Genomic DNA, 19985 nt, shown 5'->3' with positions numbered 1-19985 from the left:
ACAGGAACAAATGTTTCAGCATGTTGCTGGTGTTTCCACAATTGCTTGAAATCTTAGTGCCACAGATATTGCACGTTGCGCTGTTAGCGTCATTTTGTGTGGAATTAAGCCACACTTCCTCGACTCCTTCACTGTCGTTTGTGCAGATTGCCTCTCATGTTTTGCAAGCCACGCAAAAGCATCATAAAGGGAATCATTAAGCATAAAGGCAAATTATGTCGATGGACCCAACCAGTTGGAACCGGTTCTCAACTGGAACCGGTTCTAGATTCCCATCCCAGGTATGAGATGTTACTAAAATAAATAAATAATCATGATAAAATAGGTAAATAATCATGATTCAACATGTTTGGCCCAACCTCCTCTCATATGTTTAACATTTCCTCAGTTCTCCTTTGCATTATGCGGATATGATTGAGGACTCTGCAAACTCTAGCTTCTCACAAATTATTAATCTATTTTGTTTGTTGCTGTTTCTTTAACATTCAACTTTGATATTGTCACCGTATCCCTAAACCCTTCCTCGTTCTTTCTTCAGCCCCAGTCGTATGAAGCGGTGGAGCCCCTGGACCTGGAGGAGTTCTTGATGTCACAGCTACGAAGTGGAGACTCAGACCTGATGCAAGAACTTGGAGACTTTCCTGACGATGACCTGAGAGTGGATCAGTTGGAGAAGGAGTGTCGCACCATTAGACACTCTGTCCCTGAAGATGGGTGGGTTGCAGACCAAGACACATTAGACAACAGAGGAAACCCATAGACTGTGCTGTAAAATAGTCTAATAGTAGTTTTCAGCCCATCATCAGCGCTAATATCTGCATTGTTCACGAGCTCTCTGTTAGTTAAAAGTCAAATGACAATCTCAACGCATTGTGGTTTAATAAAAATGATAATGAAGAAGTTAAAAAAAATGATCAGAAGTAAGTTACACTTAACAGAAGTAAAGAAATATTGACCTAACAGTCAATAAAGACTCTTTAGACACATACAGACTATAAGAAAGGCAATCACAAGTTAGAACAAGATCACAAACAGAAATAAGGCGCTACGTTTCTCAGGCCATTTCTCATGTGTATAGAGTAGGACAGTGTTCCCTAGGAGTTATAGATATCTGGAAAACCCATGGTTGCAGAATTACAACCACAGCGATATTATCATCATCATCATCATCATCATTATCTCAGGACTTAATGAGTGTATTTGAATGTCTAAAATCATTGTAAAACGATTCTGTCAATGCCTGTTACTTAGACTACTCAGAGCATTCGCTTGTCCCACACCTTGACCATGAAGTGCAGATTGAGATAGCAGAGGAATGTAAAGTTTTCAGTTGTCTGTGAATGTTTCCTTGCATGTCTGCTTGTGTGTACATATCTTCTTACTCTCCTCATCCCTATTCCTCTCCCTGTAGAGTGGAGTTGGAGCCCCATGTCAGAGACTGCGTAACGAGTTACACCCAGCCATGGCTTGTGGTTTCTCGAAGGTAAGTATTCGCCCTCCAGTAACAACAACACGGACAGATACTTTTAAAATGACAAAATCCACTGTACTCCAGAACTGTTTTAAATAAATAAAACTAAACAGATGTTTTATTTTGGAAATAATACCTGATAGGATGTTCTCTGAACCAGTGTTCATCTGCTTGTTGTGGATACTTACAAGCTGCAACGTTTTAACCGCAGGTCCCCCTAATATACCCACAAGGTAGTTTAGCTGTTACACTGTGCAAGAGGTGCCAACTGTCTGAGAAGTTGAATGTGTCTGTGAAACAGGAAACAAAGAGGCTGAAGAGAGCCTGATAAACAAAACACTGGGATCTTCCGTCTGATACATTGTAGTACTTGGTTTATCTCTGTCTCTCTCCCACACATACTCACACATACACTACACACATACTGACTATGTTGCGTAAGACTTCTGTTTTTGTTGTTATCTAGATTGATTACAAGTGTATCAGTTGTAACCATGCATGTCTTTTCTGTGTGTGTGTGTGTGTGTGTGTGTGTAGGTGCCAGGGGGACGGCTGGAGCGCGTATTCGGAGCGAGCTGGCCTACACAAACTTCTTCGGAAACAGACCTTTGAGTCTGATGTCCAGCCAGAAGACCAACAGAAACCAGTAAGGAACACAAATGAAAACAAACCCTGCATTTTTACACACAGTCACCCTCTGCAGTTTCAATTTCAAACTAAAATAAATTGGGATAAATTAACCAATAAATCCTCAACGTAAGAAACCCTTGCTAATATTCTTTTTTCCAAACCTGAGTCTGTTAAATTGAGGACATTAACCAGGTTTCCTACTTACAAGTTTTACTGAGCCTGTGTCTTAACCAACAATCTCTCTTACTCAATAAAGGAGAAGTGTTAGCCTTCTTCAGAAAGCCTTTTTCAAAACCATTCTTGTGCAGTGTGGCCTGCTGCTTTGCTACACTACAGAAATTCTTTTATATCTTTCCTTCTTTAGTAAGTCTTTTCTTCAGACCTGTAGTGTTGCTTATGTGTCACTGTACTATTGTGTATCAGCCAACAAACACGTCATATCGTTTAAACCACAAGTGCCAACAGGCGCGTGTGCACAACCACTCACGTCTGTCTCCAACTTGTAATCTAGAGTCGGAAATACTGGGAATTTCAAACAGCAATGATATACCTTGATGAAAAGACCTATAAAGACATGTAAAAAAAACTATTGCCAGAATGGCTGGCAGTTATAGTTAAAAGTAAAATCCAATATTGGTACTAACACGACCCATTCAGCTTACAACGAAAGGAGCTAATTTAGGCTGTTAATCTGGTTTGATTACAAGGTTAGCACTAGGGCTAATCAGCTTGGAATAATGCATGAACTCCCAAATTGGAATGATGGGTGTCGTTCAACATTCGGTTGACTTTGCTTGGATTCAGCGTTAGCTCAGCTTGAAAGATTAGTTTTGTTAAAAGGAAAGAAGTTGGAAATTACTCCTACCTAATTAGCATGTTATATCTGCTTAGTTTGATCTGTACACAAACAGAATTTGAAGTTTTGTGAAGTTTTGTTATGGTGATGTTGCTCGAAAACCTCAAATTTTTTTTATGTAATTTTTACATCTTTTTGTGTTTGACTTGAACCAATAAGACACAGTGTGTTGATTATTAATTAGTGAGCTTTAGCTGTGCTGGAAGGTGGATGTTGTAGGCTAGCTGGTTTCCTCTGCTTCCAGTTTTTATGCTAAGCTAAGCTAATCGCTCCCCTGCTCTGGCTCACTACTTATTGTGCAGACATGACATTGGTCATCATCTAACTCTCGACAAGAAAGTGAATCCACTGCTTCACAAAACTATTCCTTTAAGTGTGCTTCCTAAGAAGCACTCTCTAATGCTTGCATTTAAAGCCCCTTTTGTGAGGGGAAGATGTTTTCATGAGAGCAGTATGCTAGTCCATACTGATCAAGGCCTGAGAGAGAGACGACAATGCTGAATGTGAAATGTGAGGGAGGGGTGTGAGATCGGGATGGGGGCTTTAATAGTGAACACAGCAGTGTTTTGCTATTCCTATCACTCTTTCCACTGTGGCAGTGACCCTTTCAAGTTTACTCAGACTGGGTTGCACAAAACTAAATGTGAATATTATATACATGCCAATCCCTGCCGCATCTGTGTTTAACTAGATAGGCAGAGGGATGTTGTGGTCTATTTGTTTTCTATTCTGCTCTGAAAGCACCAGCTCTTACTTCCATTGCTGACATTATTTAAAGCCAAGTTCCCATCCTCTCTCACTGCTCTCTCTCTAGCTCCTTTGTCTTACAGTGGCCAAATCCCTAGCTCCTAGTATCAGGCAGTCCCAGCCAATCCAAGTCTCAGTCAGTGCCACTCCCAGCCTCTGGCTAGTTACCCAACCATCTCTCCCCACCAGACAGCCCCACAAGCCCCCTCCTGTCACCCCATCCTTGCCAATTCTAGTTAATCACCCAAACCAAAAGGCCCTTTTACCGCCATGGGCTTCCCATGATCTACATGCCAGAAAGAGAGTGACAGAGCAGGGAAGAACAGCACTATTGTTCCTTAGTGCTTAATAGGCCAGTCTGCTTTAGAAATAGCCCTGGGATCATGGTGTGATGGTCTCTTGGAGCCTCAACAGGGTGAAGCTTCATCAGGGTGGAAGCTCGGTCAGTCCTTGCCTGTGGTTCAAGAGCTGGGATTTGAGATTGATGGATGATAGGAGTGAAAGAGACAAGGAGAGAGGGGTGGCAAGAGGGACTGTTCAAAGCAGGATGTAGTTTGGGAGCAGGAGGTTATGCCTTGCCCTGTAGCTAAGTCTGAGTAATTCCATATGGTCACAATGTCAGACTTAGGCATCTTACTGATGAGCAAAGGATACTCCAATCCGTTAATTTTAATATAGTGTAATGGTAGGGTTCTATTTCTGACCTGTTATTTTCTTTATGAATCTGCAAATTATTTTCTTGATTAATTCTTTAATCTGTAAAAGGTCTTCATATATTCATTTATACTAATATATAACAGAGCGAAGCAGCTAACATTTGGCAAGCTGTTACTATCAAAAGCATTTTTCAGGACTCAAATAATTAACTGATTATTTACATAGTTGTTAGTTATTTTCTCCCAATCAAATCATCAATTAATCAAATTGTTTTAGCTTTAATGTTAATCCTGTATATTCCAATGAAAGACAGCAAAACACAGGGCTGAGCTAACAGGGTAAATAGTTGCAACAGAAGACTCCTTTTGTGCATTTCTGATGCTTGCTTTTCCTCTTAGACCTTATTCCAGGGCATTTGAAAGGACACATTTGAGCACATTTGCATATCATATAAGTATAAGTATATTATAAGTAAATTAGTTTTAGGTCTGCAAGTTAATGGTGCTGCCTGGTTCTCAGTTTTGGCCAACAGGCCATTGCTGTTGTAAATATGCAGCATCTAGCAAGCTTGTTTTCCAGGGCCATTATGGCTGGGGTCAGCGAGTCAGCTTGGCCCTCTTTGCTGCTGCTATCATTTTTGTCTGGCGAGCCGTCAGCCTGCTGGGAGATCTCCGATTACAGAATTTGATCATCTAATGCACAGTGTGTCGATATCACTGGTGACAAGTAACTCATACCACCCTACTTTATGTCAAAATTCAGAGACCTTATTTCCTGTATTCTGGTGACTTATTTATGTGGATAACTCAACTAAAAATACAGGAAGAAAGCTGCTTGTTCATGACAAAGAAATGAAATGGAAAGTGCATATATCTACGTACACTAAGCATGTGGCAGATGTAAGCACCTGCTGAACATCATTATATAAAGACATACTGTGTATCACTTCACTTTTTGTAGCATATAGTGAACATGAACATATGTTGTGTTCTCTACACTAGATAAGCCTTGATCAGAAAAACACGAAAGACTGTCATTGCCTCCAGGCCAAAACAGAAACTGTCTAGACCATCTAAATGCCTGTTAGCTGTTTGTTGTGTCTGTGTTTGAAGCCATATAAGGCTGCATTTTAAATGTGGTAAATGTTTTTGATGGCTCATAGAAAGCTGTGCAAGTATAGAGCTGATATATTGTTGTTTGTCTTTAATACATTGTAGTTCAGGCAGAGTCTGAACATTGATCAAACAATGGGAGGATGCTGGGAGATTTAAAATCATTGGGGAACAATGGGAAAGAGAATTTTGAATCTCATGAGAAGCTTAATGAAATCAGTTTAAGTAGTATTATTTAAAATGAGGAAGAACAGGCTTTCACCAAATATCCACTGATATGGTATTCTTTACCCTGTAACCCGTTTTAATTTGTTTTCTTTCTTAATGAGACCCCTTTGGTTATTTTGCCTTAACGCCCCATTATTTTGCTCATCCTTTCTTTTTCTCTTGTTGCTCAATTTCTCCTACTCACACATTTCATTGCCCTCATTCTATTCTTTCTGTCCTCCCTTACCCCCAACCCTGCAACCACTCTCACCCCTCTCTTTACGCCTTCGCCCCAGGTCAAGTCTCCAACTCTGGCTGGGCTGACTGATGACTCTGGTCGTACGCTAACCTCCTCCGACTTTAACCTGCGGTGTTTAACTCCGGACCAGAGAGTGGAGGGGCTGCTGGCCTTCAGCAGCCACGAGGAGCTGGACCGCTTTAACCAGGAGTCACGACACGGGAACAGACATCCCGAGCTGTTTGCACTGTACCCACCAGCTGATGAGGTGAGCTATAGAGGTGTAGGTTCTCACATGCTCCAATGGACCGGTGCATATGGGAACCATATTCTGTAGTTTTAATTTCAGTTCTTCCCAATCTCTCGGCACCTGTGTCTGATCTTAAATCTCCAAAATATAACAACTCATGCAATTGTGTTCCAGGAAGATGCAGTGGAGATCCGGCCCATTCCTGACTGCCCCAAAGAACACACTGGAGACCGCATCATGTTCCGATGCCAGGCCATCAAGTATGTCATACATTTTCGTTGTATTGTTGGAAGGAGAGTGGCCCTATCATTTAAACAGCTGCCATCTGTTCTTCTGTTCTCTCCGAAGTAGGACAAGGAACCAACAGTTGGTTGTGTTAGATGGAAATGAGCATAATACCCCCTTGTTTATGAAAATGACCTTTTGCTTAGCATTTAACATACAAGAAATTGTTGTATGTCACATTTGATCATGACTTAAAAGTCTGAGTAGTTGTTTCCAAATGGTATGCAGTAGATGGATGGACAGAGCAGTGTGGGAGGGTGGAGGAGTGCTGTGCAATGCTTGTTCTCTAAAAAATCAGTGTTCCTCCCTCTCTCTAAGGGATTTAGTCTCTGTCTCTTTCTCTCCATCTCTCTCTCTCACTCACACACACACACACACACACACACACACACACACACACACACACACACACACACGCAAGCATACAGAGTTTCTCTGCTTTTCACTCTTGATCTTGCTCGTCCTACTTGCAACCCATAAAACTGCCAAATGTTTGAGTTGAACGCACTTCTCTGCTCAGTGGTTTGGCAGCTTCACCCCAAATCCTTTAACCCTCAGTTCAAACATGTCATCACTTACTATAGTACATTTTGTTGCTTCCCATCATAACAATAATCTACAGGAATAGAATAGAATAGGAAAAAAATAGAGTAGAATCTGAGCCCAGTACAAAGAAGAACCTAAGTATTAATGTTGACTATATTTGTCTCTTTTGATATTATTGAATTAACTAATTTCCTTTTTTGTCTTGGTTTCGTAGGTTTGAGATTGACATTGAGCCCATATTTGCCACTATGGCTTTGTATGACCTGAAAGAGAAGAAAAAGGTAAGAAAACTTTGCTTCATTCGAATACCAAATTCATAGTAGCTCTCACAATTTCTAATCCTGTCCTAAGTTTGTTTCTAATGTATAAAAACATGTTGTAACTTGAAACTTGTGTGACATGCAACAAGCAACTTAGACCACGATAGCCCTGCAGTAAATACCAGTTTGGTGAAACCCATTATGTGTGTTTGCTGTGGAGACTGTCAGAGTGTCTTTCACTCGATGTTGGGGCCACAGATCTTGGAGGTTTTGAGTCTTGATGGATGCACAGTCCATGGCCCAAGTGCAACCAAATGACATCAAAACATAAAACAAACAAATCTAATGTAAGGCTCTGCTGTCAGAATGACAGGTCTTCAAAACCAGTGACAAAACACCAGGTTCGCTTGTTCACATCAGTGATGTTTATAAACAGAAACGGGCCAATATTTTATATCATAACACAAAAAGTTGTTGTTTTTAAATCTGTAACTCACACATTTAAGTTGGTATGTGAAAATACATGAAAATCATATGGTCAAAAGCTTCTCTGATCAGTCTGTAAATATCAATAAGAGATTTGCCATTTTCATAAGGGAGGCTCAAAGGCAACACGGGTCGTTATTTGAGTGCATGATACTCAACCTCAGTTGTTCCTGATGGTTAGACCGTCGGTGCCTTGCATGGTAGCTTGCTGCCACCAGTGTCTGAGCGTGTGTATGACTAGGTGCATGAGAGGCAGGTTGCACAGCACTTTGGGTAAGAGTCATGTACGACACCACAAATGAGAGGGCTTGTTTGTGGTAATATAGCGAGAGGAAGCATTCAGAAATCATGGTGACATGCATGTATGTCAAATTGAGAAAAACATAACTCTAGAGAGGAGCACAAGTAAATCCTCACTAACATTAACTGGAAGTCTTAACTTTCACTGAGTAGTTTAATTTTAGTGACTTTGACAACAACAAACTACAGTCTTAACAATGACAGTGTTTAGTCAAAACCTCTTTATTTTCTCATCAGAATCCCACAGCTACAATTTCAGAACATGTCAAATCTAAATTTCACCCTTGTTTCATGGTAGCTGTCATGTGTCATGTGCCTCTTGTTGATGCCGGGAGGTCTCGTAGTTTCTTTTGGCAGTGAAGGATCAGTGTAATCTATAAGGTTTTATTTTCCATCATCCTCACATATTTATGCCACTGGGGGTGGTCGTGTTTTGGTTCGACCACTACTAATACTGCGCCACATTTTCCCAGTCAGCCTTTCTGAGCCGCGGCTGTTTGCATGTTTTCTGTGGATTTACACAGCTGGATAGTTTTTGGGTGAAGGGGCTGGAAGGATTTAGTTTGCACTTAAGCGCTCATGGATCTCTCAGCTGAGACAGGGTTTTAAACGCTGGCCTTGCCCTCCTCTCAGCGCTGCCCAGCTGCTTTCTAGCTTGTCTGCAGGACTGATGGCTCTAACACAGTAAGATAGGGCGATTTAATGGCCCCCAAGGTTTGAAAATGGACTGTATTTTGTATAAGCTGGTCTTGGGACATCACAGTTCAGATTCAACGAAAACAGTATACGTCATGCACTGTATGAAATCTTTTGCACATATGTCAAAGAACATACTGTAGGAATATTTTCAGTTTTATTGCCATCTGATGTCAGTCTATAACACTAGAGCTTGCGTTTTGTCACAGTGCATTTTGCTTAAGTTTTATTATGTGCTGAACTGAAGTGTGTCCTTGTGGAGTGAACTTCCTGCTTATTACAATGACTAGAGACAGAGCCAGACTGTTAAAAAGCTATGACATGTGTCTCTACCCGAGTGAAGGAGAGAATGTCAAGCTTGTTTTTTCAGTTAGATTTAATTGTAGTGGAACTGTGAAACATTAGCTACTGACTCATTGATCTCTGAATCCTTTACTTTCTTTTTTGCTTGCTGTCTTTCTCCAACTCTCCTCAGCACTTGTTTCTTTTTCTATTTCTTCTCAAGGGTGTTTGATTCTCTTTTCCTTCATATTTCTGTTTCCTCTGTGCGGATTTTCTGTTTTCCTGCATCGCATACCACTTTCTCTTGTGTCTCATAGGAAATGTGTTCGTGCATCTGTGTTTGTTTTTTTTTTTGTTTTTTGTTTTTTTTGTTCACATGAATTTTGTTGTCTCACATCTGTGAAATCTGCAGCAGATGTTCACATAATTCCATATGATACTCTAGTTATTAATCATGTCTCTCTGGTCCATCAGCCAAGGTGCAGGTCCATGGATAGAAACAGACAAAGGTTTTAGTGTAGGCATGCAAACAGACAGATATGTCCTCACAGTAAAAAGAGTCGAGAAAGGTCTGTTTCTCTCTGAGGTTACTACAGGTATTTGTTTGACTTGTTGTTGTTACCCAACATGACTAGGCAAGGCAAGTTTTGCTGGACCGTGACTGCAGCTTGAGGAAACGATGAGCGATCAGAACGAGTAAACTACAACATTTTCACACATGCGAGTGTTTCAGTGTGTCTGCTGTTCAGCTGACAAAACACGGCTCGCTCACTGAAAGCATTTGTTAACCCAGAGGGTGCAGCCACAGTGCGCAGGATTACTGAGATGAGATTGGCAAGATTTGCCACTTGGCTCTTTATTCAAATATTAAATGTCAAATGGATCTTAAAAGACGCCAGATCGTGTGACACAGTTGCTAAGTTGGCAACACTGCAGTGGTTGGAAAACAATGAGCATTTGCTGTTAAACAGTGTATCTCTGACAAAATGTAATGTTAAAGAGGGTTATCTATTTGACCATTTCTCACTGAATCCAGATGTAGTGGTATGGTGAATGTTATTCTAACCAACTGTGAATATTCACTCTGTGAACACTTGTACTTTATTTGACATATTTAGTCTGTTTAATGACAATATATGCTCTTTGAGTCAGCTGGCTTTCATTATTGAGAAGTGATTTCTGTGATTCCAAGAAATCATTTGTCAGTAAGAGGTGGAATCCTCCACTGCGGTCTTTTGAAAACTTTTTACTCTTCCAATAAGTGTAGCTCACGTTAAAGTGAATAGAGTCATTTCCATCACAAAATCTATGCAGGAGTTTGGCTGTTAACCTGTTAACAAAACTAGATTTAAAACAAACCAGTGGTGATCAACCTGGAATACTTTCCAGAGCGTGTAATCTGATCACAGATACTGTCTTAAGGATTTCAGTTGACATATTGGGCAGGTTTGGCTGCCTAGAAGTCTGCTTTGGTGTGGTCAGTGTAATGGACGTCCTATGGGATAAGCAGAGTGAAGGAGAGTGGTTAATGGCTTTCCAGTGAATAGTATCATATGACACACACCAGGCCAGGCCAGACCAGGACATATGGCTGTGTTCCTAGCCTGAGGTCATTAGGGGGGTGAGTAGAGAAACAGTAGAGTGGACTGAAGGGATGATCTTCCCAGAATCTTTTCTAAACTGATACCTTCAGTTTTTCTTTAGAAGACAGTATACCCGAGAGTGATGTTTTGCATTTTACTGTTAAAAATTACCGTCAACAAAAGTAACCACGTATATAAAACTTTTCATCTCGGTCTCCCTACAGATATCGGAGAACTTCTACTGTGATCTGAACTCAGAACAATTTAAAAATTTCTTGAAACCTCACACGTCACATGTGGATCAGTCCAGCCTCGCTAGATCTGCCATCTTCTCCATCACCTACCCTGCCCCAGATATCTACCTGGTCATCAAGGTAAAACAGAAACCCATAACACCTATGAAAAAAAAAATGGTAAGAACAGTATGGAACAGAAGTAACAGGATTCGTCTGTTTTCCTCCTGGCTTTAAATAACTACTCTCAAATTGGTTTTATATACCCTGTAATTCCGTGCAGTGCTGTCTGTGTATCACTTAGCTCTTGCTCTATTTATGCCTTATACTGTACCTTTGCCAACAAACTATAGATTTTTTTGTTTTGTTTTGTTTCACTATGCTGAGCCGTTCTGATGGCTCATGTACATCCTGTCTGTGTTTTAGATTGAAAAGGTTCTGCAGCAGGGCGAGATCAGTGACTGTGCTGACCCGTACACGACATTGAAAGAATGCGACTCTGCAAAGGTAATGTGGCAGAGCAATTACTGCATTGTGTCACCACCCCACAAATCACAAAAAAAAAGATACTGTACAATCTGTCTTTTATCTTCCTCAAGCCTTATAATGCTTACCGTTGGTATAATGTACTGTATGTTCTGAAGTTGAAGGTCTTTTTCTGGAATTAGATTTTTCATGATAACTCTTTCAGAACAAGGACAAGCTTGAGAAGCTGCGAAGCCAGGCGGAGGGTTTCTGCCAGAGGCTGGGTCGCTATCGCATGCCTTTTGCCTGGGCAACCGTTAATATCATGGAAGTCATTTCCACTGCTGCATTAGACCGTGACATCACAGACTCTGATAGCTTAAAAGGAGGTGTGTGCTCGTGTATCCTTGTGTGTGTTTGTCCTTATGAGTGCCTTTGTTTGACGGTGACACCTTGTAATGACTTTGCATTTATGTGCACTTCCCTAGATTGTGTATGGTTGTGTGTTTATCAGCTGACCCATGACCTCTACACTTTTTCCAGTTAAATCCTGCAGCTTTGACCGGAAAGGACAGCTTGCCAGGAGGAACTCTGAGCGTTACAGTACCATTGATGATCAGTTTTGTAACGTGTCTGCCTTCAAGCCTGCAACAATCACTATCAGCACTATCTTCAAACAGGTCAGTCCACAACCCTTGCACAATGAGGCAGACAGATCTGTGAAGAATGTATTGTTATTTCCTTGAGAGAGAAGATACAGCGTAACCGATAGTGGTTACAGCCCGGCCTTGTCTCATTCTTTGATCAAACATGCTATATTAGGCTCTAATAATGTCTAGTAATCCACCATAAAGCCATGACCTGCAACTTTTCTTTATTTCTTTTTTTTTTTCTTGTTCTGTGGCTTTATTTTTCTTCTTGTCACCCTAGCTTTTTGCCAAAAAATCACTCTTTTGCTAAATGTCTCAATTTGTGTGTGTGTGTGTGTGTGTGTGTCAGGAGGGAGATCGTTTGAGTGATGAGGACTTGCTCAAGTTCTTGGCTGACATCAAGAAAACCTCCACTCCGCAGAGGAGGATCAAGACGATATCAGGTCATCTCTCATCACACACTCATTCTGATTTTATATTGTTTTAGGGAGTTGAGAAGATACGCCTCTCCTGTCTCCAGCAGCCTGTTAGCTTAGCTTAACACAAGACTGGACAGAAACTTCATTTAATCCATTCGAGAGTGTGTTTGTGGTGTAGTGTTGTTACTGTATGTGCTGGACTACTTCTTGGCTGGATGCAGTCTCTTTCTTGTTGTCACCATGAGGTCGCTGGACTTGAGGAAGTTACTGGCCAAGAAATACTCTGCCACATAACCCCCACGAAAAAACCCATTAACTGCTTTTTTACAGGATGAATTTTGTTACCCTTGGACAGAGCTAGGCTAGCTGTTTCCCCTTGGTTCTAGTCTTTGTGTTAAGCTAAGCTAACCTGCTGCAGGTTGCAGCTTCATACTTAGCAGACAGACATGAGGAACAAGTATCAAGTGTCTCTCTCTAACTGCCAGCAAGAAAGAGAATAAGCGCACTTCCCCAAAATGTGAAACTATTCCTTTAAGGGTTTGGTTACATGCAGGTGATGTGTGAATCTGGTTTATCTTGTGTCCTCTAGGTTCCATAAAACTGGACATGTCTCCAGTCCATGACACGCCACTAGCGTGTTTGTCCACTGAGCTCATCCCTCTCATACCAGTGGCTGAGAAAAACATTCGGCCGGTCAAAGAGGTGCTGGAGTTCCCATCCAGTGAGGTTTATGTCCCTCACAACATTTACAGGTGGGTTGGAGGGCATATCTGAAGGACCACACACTATACATTTTTTTATTTCCTATTTTTCTATTCTATATAAGACAGTGTAGAGATTGTCAGAGGAAAGAAAATCTGTTTATGTAAAACTTACACCTCCACAGGATGCAATACAAACAAGGCTTTGAAAAAACAAATAGCTTGAGGAGTAAACAGGTTTGCTTGCTCTCATAGCCAGTTTATTTCTCTGAAAGGCCAGAGGCAACAAGAATAGTCATGCTGTATTCATCACTCAAGCGCTGACATCGCTTTGCGGCTTTGCTCCTGTTAGTGTAGTGCCTATTTTTAGGTATTTCCACCCAGGCTACCTGGGAAACTGCCTCGAAGTTCAACAATAATGAGGCAGCCTGTGTAAGCAGGGGTTTAAGTCTATTCAACACTCAACACAAACGAAACACCACCACCTTAATGTGTGAACAAGTCCTCTGCGTGGTAATTACATACTGTTATTCTCTGAGCGTTTGTTCAGTGGAATTTGTGGTAAGTCCATGTGTTTGAGGTTTCAAGACAGATTATAGTGTTGTATTAAAACCACAAAAGGCTGCAATATATTACTGGCTGTTCTGATTCTTCTGTGACATTACTGTCACCTTACTATTATCAACAAGATGTTGCTGTAGAGACAGTGCCACCTAGTGATTTATATTAGAACAGCTTCATTTTACTTTTTTATTTTGTCATGTATTAATTAAACAGGAAGTCTCCCTGGCACTCTTTCTCACCCTGCCTCTCCGTAGGAACCTGCTCTATGTTTACCCCCAGAGGCTCAACTTTGTCAACAGGCTGACGTCAGCGAGAAACATCACCATCAAAATCCAGTTCATGAGTGGAGAGGACCCCAGCTGTTCTCTGCCTGTGAGTGCTGCTGTTTATGATCGGTCTGTCAGAATTATTTTACTGGTGAAATGGATTTCTCCTCATGAATCCAACGCATGTTCTCATGAAACCGTGTGCATTGCGTAAATGAAAGCTTGTGACACCAACAAATAGACACACTGAAGTTGTGGACCTATTATTTAATGAACAGTGTTAACAGAGCATGATTTGAAAGCAAGAAAGCACATGTTGCAGTAATCACTGGTATTGATGAACAGCTCTGTCAGTTCCACTCTGCACAGATGTATTTTGAATAGATTTAATGCTGTTTCACAGTCAGAAATCTCAATTTAATGCACCTTTTAATTTGTTTTAATTTGTTTAAAGGTCATTTTTGGGAAATCATGTGGCCCTGAATTTTTGCATGAAGTCTACACCCCTGTTACCTACCATAACAAGCAAGTACACATTATTGAGTTACATTATTCCGTTTGTGAATAATTTTGCTTCTTTTTGTCATATAAACAGTGTGAGTAACTCTCCGTGCTTTTTTTCATCTCTCCCCCTCCATCCTTGTCCTCACCCATCCCTCTTCTTTCCTCTGTGTTGCTTCCTTTGTTATTCCCTATCTCCCTCTGTCTCAGGTCCCCAGACTTCTATGAGGAAGTGAAGCTGGCTCTCCCAGCACGTCTCACAGAGAGACATCACTTGCTGTTCACCTTCTACCACATCAGCTGCCAGCAAAAACAGAACCAGAGCGGCAGCTGTGAGACGCTCATCGGATACTCTGTAAGATTGTATTTCTGAATGTAGACACTTTAGAAAAAGATGTTTTTCTTCTAGCAAATCAGTACTCGTGGATTCTCATTTATTAAAGGAATGTGTCACAAAAACACTCATAGAGGATCGTTTCGTGACAACTGTCTGCTGTGTGTGGCATTAAAATGCTAATAGCTGACATGATTCTGAATTTGCTGTTTGCGTCTGATCCAGTGGCTGCCCATAGTGAATAATGACCGGCTGCAGACTGGTCAGTTCTGTCTGCCCATTGCCTTGGATCGACTACCTGTCAACTATTCACTGCACACACCTGAGGTATATACATCCACCTATTAAATTATATCAAATATTAAGTACTGAACACGGACACACAGTTATACTGCATTTCCTGTGTCTTTGTTGTGTAGAAACTTCCTCTTCAGGTCCCTCCAATCAAGTGGATGGAGAGTCACAAAGGACTGTTCAACCTTGAGGTCCAGGCTGTGTCGTCTGTACACACACAGGTGAGTTATGGTTGAACACACAGACACAAACACAGCAACGTGATGACTGTTTTTTTTGCTCACACTCTCTGTCTGTCACACACACCAGTGAGCTAAACGTTACACACTCACACTTCAAGTGTCCACTCTGCCGTAGTCAACCCTGAACGATTACATATATATTTTTTCATCACCCCTCTGTCGCCTTTTATCTCTCATACTAGTATCACAGTGTAACAAATCGTCCCTCTTCTGTTCCAGGACAACCACCTGGAGCGTTTCTTCACCCTCTGCCACGCCCTGGAGGGTGGAGCTACATTCCCTCTACGGGTCAGGGAGGAGAAGATTCCAGAGAACAAGCTGGAGCATGAGCTGAAGCTCAGCATCATCTCCCTGTCCTCCTCCAGTTTAGAGCCCCTGGTCCTCTTCCTCCACCTGGTGCTGGATAAACTCTTCACCCTCATCATGCAGCCCATGTTCATCGCTGGCCAGACAGGTGAGGAATCAGTGTTGCTGCAGAGATGCTGCTGTTGCTGCTCCCAAATTTTTTTGGAAGTTTCTAGTTGTTACATTTGGTCCTGAAACTTTTTTTTAATTATTATTATAACTTTTTTATCAATCAGTAACTTTCTTATCAAGCAAAGATATGAAGCATTCCCTGGCTCCAGCTTCTCCAGTGTGAGGATTTGCTGCTTTCCTCTGTTTTGTATCATTGTTTAGTGAATATTTTTTTAGACCAAGGTGAAGGAAAGAACATTTTCTTTGTCATGACAATCTCATGATAACATTGTGGATAATATTCTGTCTCATCCTGATATCAATATTGTTGCACTAACAGTTTTGTGTGCTTTTTTTTTATATCTGTGTTCTACAGCCAATCTGGCCCAGATAGCCTTCGAATCAGTGGTGTCCATTGTCAACAGTCTTCATAACAGCCAGGAGCTGATCAGAGACCAGCAGGGTAGGAACAGCCTCTTGGCGACCTACCTGTACTGGGTGTTTCGTCTGCCTGATCCCCCTCGAGACTTGCAGAATGCAGGTAGTGACATAATGAATTTCTAAATATGAATTAGCTTATTTTTTCCTCTGTTTGTCATTTCTTCTATGATTATATTTGCTGTGATTATTTTAAGACCTGTTTTGTTGTGTGTGTCCATGGACCTGTGTTCAGCTTCAGGGAGTATGGTACCTTCAGCAGAGAGCCGTTACAGCACCATGGGTCGGGCCACAGCAGCCACAGTTGGCAGTATGCTTCTCCAGTCCAGAGTCCGCAGCAGCAGCAATCCTGACATCCCCGCTCCGCACACATCTGCTGAAGACGCTGAGGTCAAAAACATCCTCTCTGCCAAGGTACAGAGGGTTTCCTCAAACCAAATCTCTCAGAGCAGTTACCCCACCTGAATTCAAAGAAAAGGATTAATGTCACAGTGATTAAATTCAGTTTTGGAAGATTTTCTAGCTGCCGAAAGAGACTGCTGCATAAGATTTATGTAATCTTTGAGGGTAATTATTATTGATTTAAAAAATTTATGAAACAAACCTTTTTCCGTGTCTTCCCCTATTTTCTCTGAAAGCCCATTTATCACCAGCCTAACATATGGGTTTATATATTTGACAAACTATATACACACTCACCACTGTATGTAAATATCCCAGCATGCTTCCTAATACACACAAAACAGTCATTTGCTATTCATTCCCACAGTACATTAGGTAATGTAATAGGCCTCTAGACACCCACTCTAATGAAAGCATCCATCACGTTCAATGTGATGGAACCTGTGTGTGTTTTTGTCTCCAGGGTCACAACAACCCAGGCAGCCGCATGTCCACATATGTGGACATAAACAACCACCAGAACCCCACCGGAAGCACCAGACCCTCCAACAGAAAGGTGACAAACGGATCTGCCGTCGTTAAACACCACCTCAAAGATTCTCTCGGAAGTTTTGATTTGATTTTGAATCTAATGACTCGTGCTCCCCAACACAAAACTGGTGTTGTGGTGATTTTCAGTTGTCAAGTCAGCTGTCTTCTTAAAATGGAAACAACAGCATTAAGATTTGAATTTATGATGTCATGTTGTCTCAGTTGAAACAATGGTATTGAATCTGTGACTGAGTCTGCAGGCCTGTTTTGATATGTACTTGCAGTCCAATATAGCTGAGGCAGAGCAGAGATTTCAAACAGGTTTTAAACTTTAGAACAGATGTTTGATATGTACTTTTAATCAAGATGTGCCATCCAATCAAAGATCATTCTATTTTATGGTGGATTTAGCCTGTGATCAATATCATTCATGTGCAATGAGGAGACACAGTTAAAAGCTTAAATCTAACTCAATAATGATCCCATTCTCCGTTCTGTTTATCTATATATTGGCAATTATTGAAGGGACATTCGAAAGCTCAAGCTACTTCATTTGGAAAAAAACAAATTTTGATGAATGCATCTTCTTACTGTCAAGATTATGCATGTATTCAACAGTATTCAGACTCTGAATGTCCTACAGTGGACTGAGCTGAGTTTGAGCCATTAACACCAGTTTCCACTTGTGACCACATGGGGGGAGTGTGATACTGAGGACACCAGTACTGTGTGAACCCTGTGTGTTTTGGTGGCTATTTTCCCCTGCTCAAAGCTCAGCCAGTTAAGATTTCCCAGTCATTCCATGGAGGTGCACAGTATAATCCTTGCCATATTTACTGTAACAGTCTTTATTCCATCACCTATCACCAAAGCGAGGCTGTGTCTCACCACAGTTTGTGTATTTTTCTCTCGTGCAGCAGTTTCATGAGGAGCTGGCCCTACAGATGGTCGTCAGCACCGGCGTCTGCAGAGAGAATGCATACAAATATGCCTGGTTCTTCTTTGAGCTGCTGGTCTGTGTGACTTTTTTCTTTAACTTTACAAAAGGCGTGTGTTTGATTGACACTTGGCTGTAACAACTGCTATGAATGTTAATGATAAATGGGTGAAGTAATAAAAATGACTCGCATCAAACAATACATGACCTCATGGGCACTTAGCTTAAAAGATAAATGGTAGTTTTATAGTGTGATGAATAAAAAAGGCATTTTGAAAGTGCTGTAGTGGGTAATTTATCAAGTCGTTTTACCATTTATCAATACCAGTTTTGGAAGTGTATCATCACTCACATACACTCTCATCCCCTCAGTTCATCTCACATATTTATGTCTCTTCCTTCAATAACTTCAATAAAGGATGCTCACTTTAATTAATAACAGGAATGTTTTGTAATTTGAATGAAAAATGAGGATAGAAAATGATGATAGATAATGAAACGATGCTCTATTATCATCAGGTCACCGTTTTTATCATATCAACTTTGCATCTGCCAGGTTTCGTGACAAATGATCAAATTAGTACATGCATATTTATCACTCGTTTTCAATTAACATGCATTTGTGTGTGTCATCACTTAATGCATGTCATTGGTATCTCCCATGTTGTTTTGTAAGTTGATGATTCATATGTATGAATGGTGTTTGTTCTGCATGTGATTGCTTTAATAGGTGAAGAGCATGGCTCAGCACGTGTCTCAGCTGGACAGGCAGAGTGTCCCTCGAAGGAGTCGCTTTTCTGACCGATTTAAAGATGACATCACCACCATCGTCTCTGTGGTTACAGCGGAGATAGGGACCATCCTTGTTAAACAACAAAAGGTAAGGAAAATGAAGATTAGGACGATGACAAGGAATTAAGTTAATCTCAGACAAATCAATGTAACTTCCACTCCCAAAACTCTCTAACACAGCATTTGCCATCTGTTCTCCTTGGTTGGGTAGACGCAGTTTTAGCCTCAGCGCACATGTTGTCGGTGTCCTCCAAACCGCAGGGATATGGACGTGCTAATTATATTTGCCTATGTAGTATCAAAAGCTCAGCTTGCACAGCTAGATGCTCGACAAGATCCACTCAGTGCAGCTTACTGTTTGTTGATTGTTATTGTTTTAGGAGGTAGAGCAAGCAGAGAAAGTCAACATTAGCCTGGCCTTCTTCCTCTATGATCTGCTGTCTCTCATGGACCGAGGATTTGTCTTCCAGCTGGTGAAAAACTACTGCAACCAGGTAGAATGACACTGATAAAAAACCGAAACTCCTTACCATGTGTCTTTCAATACATGATGTTAAGTCATTTCTTCCAGAGGAACTATTTTTTCCATGAATAAGTGCATGAATATTTATGTGTCTTTGCTCTGAAACAGTTTCAAAGACATTTTATCGAACATCTGCATTGATTCTGTTGCATAAAAGCATGAGTCAAGTGATTGTTTTTCGCTCTATTTCTCTCCTAGATGTCAGCTAAAAGTGTTTCAATGCCGACATTGATCAGCATGCGCCTGGAGTTCCTGCGAATCTTGTGCAGTCACGAGCACTACCTCAACCTGAGCCTCTTCTTCAGCAGCCCTGCCTCTGCCCCTGCCTCACCATGTCCATCCATCTCATCACAGGTGACTACTTGTCAGTCCAAATTTGCTCTTACTGCAGTTGAAGTATTTGCATTAGCATTTTACATATAAAGTTGTAACATCTTACTTATTTCTTATTTCTACATCGACAAGGTTGAAGAAAAGAAAAAGCTGTGTAAATGTTGGGGCCGACATCCCCTCTAGGAGAAGAAAACTTTGAGAAAAAGAAATAAAATCAGAGAATCAAAATCAGTCAAATTGAAAAGTGGAGCTTAGGGAGTTATCAGATAGAGTAAAAGAGATTAGACGGGATTCAGTC

The 19985-nt window shown here is 41.1% G+C and overlaps 1 protein-coding gene across 3 annotated transcripts in view; it reads left to right on the top strand.

The window, feature by feature from the left end:
• dock8 (dedicator of cytokinesis 8) overlaps positions 1-19985 on the top strand; it is a 53504-nt gene that overhangs the window by 13501 nt on the left and 20018 nt on the right. For all 3 annotated transcript variants that reach the window (XM_022764817.1, XM_022764816.1, XM_022764818.1), the window contains 25 exons: positions 539-714; positions 1412-1483; positions 2009-2117; positions 5977-6186; positions 6343-6428; positions 7214-7280; positions 10831-10980; positions 11266-11346; positions 11531-11693; positions 11848-11984; positions 12304-12397; positions 12963-13125; positions 13893-14010; positions 14359-14429; positions 14616-14760; positions 14965-15066; positions 15159-15254; positions 15495-15729; positions 16108-16272; positions 16405-16583; positions 17035-17127; positions 18020-18115; positions 18770-18919; positions 19212-19325; positions 19553-19708. In XM_022764817.1, the coding sequence (XP_022620538.1) occupies positions 539-714; positions 1412-1483; positions 2009-2117; positions 5977-6186; positions 6343-6428; positions 7214-7280; positions 10831-10980; positions 11266-11346; positions 11531-11693; positions 11848-11984; positions 12304-12397; positions 12963-13125; positions 13893-14010; positions 14359-14429; positions 14616-14760; positions 14965-15066; positions 15159-15254; positions 15495-15729; positions 16108-16272; positions 16405-16583; positions 17035-17127; positions 18020-18115; positions 18770-18919; positions 19212-19325; positions 19553-19708 (3228 nt within the window). The remainder of the gene's footprint in view (positions 1-538; positions 715-1411; positions 1484-2008; positions 2118-5976; positions 6187-6342; positions 6429-7213; positions 7281-10830; positions 10981-11265; positions 11347-11530; positions 11694-11847; positions 11985-12303; positions 12398-12962; positions 13126-13892; positions 14011-14358; positions 14430-14615; positions 14761-14964; positions 15067-15158; positions 15255-15494; positions 15730-16107; positions 16273-16404; positions 16584-17034; positions 17128-18019; positions 18116-18769; positions 18920-19211; positions 19326-19552; positions 19709-19985) is intronic.

The sequence above is a fragment of the Seriola dumerili genome, unplaced genomic scaffold (assembly GCF_002260705.1).
Source record: "Seriola dumerili isolate Sdu_G_001 unplaced genomic scaffold, Sdu_1.0 BDQW01000581.1, whole genome shotgun sequence".
Taxonomy (NCBI): Eukaryota; Metazoa; Chordata; class Actinopteri; order Carangiformes; family Carangidae; genus Seriola; species Seriola dumerili.
The sequence above is the reverse complement of the archived record's forward strand: the minus strand, read 5'-3'. Positions and strand labels throughout refer to the sequence as shown.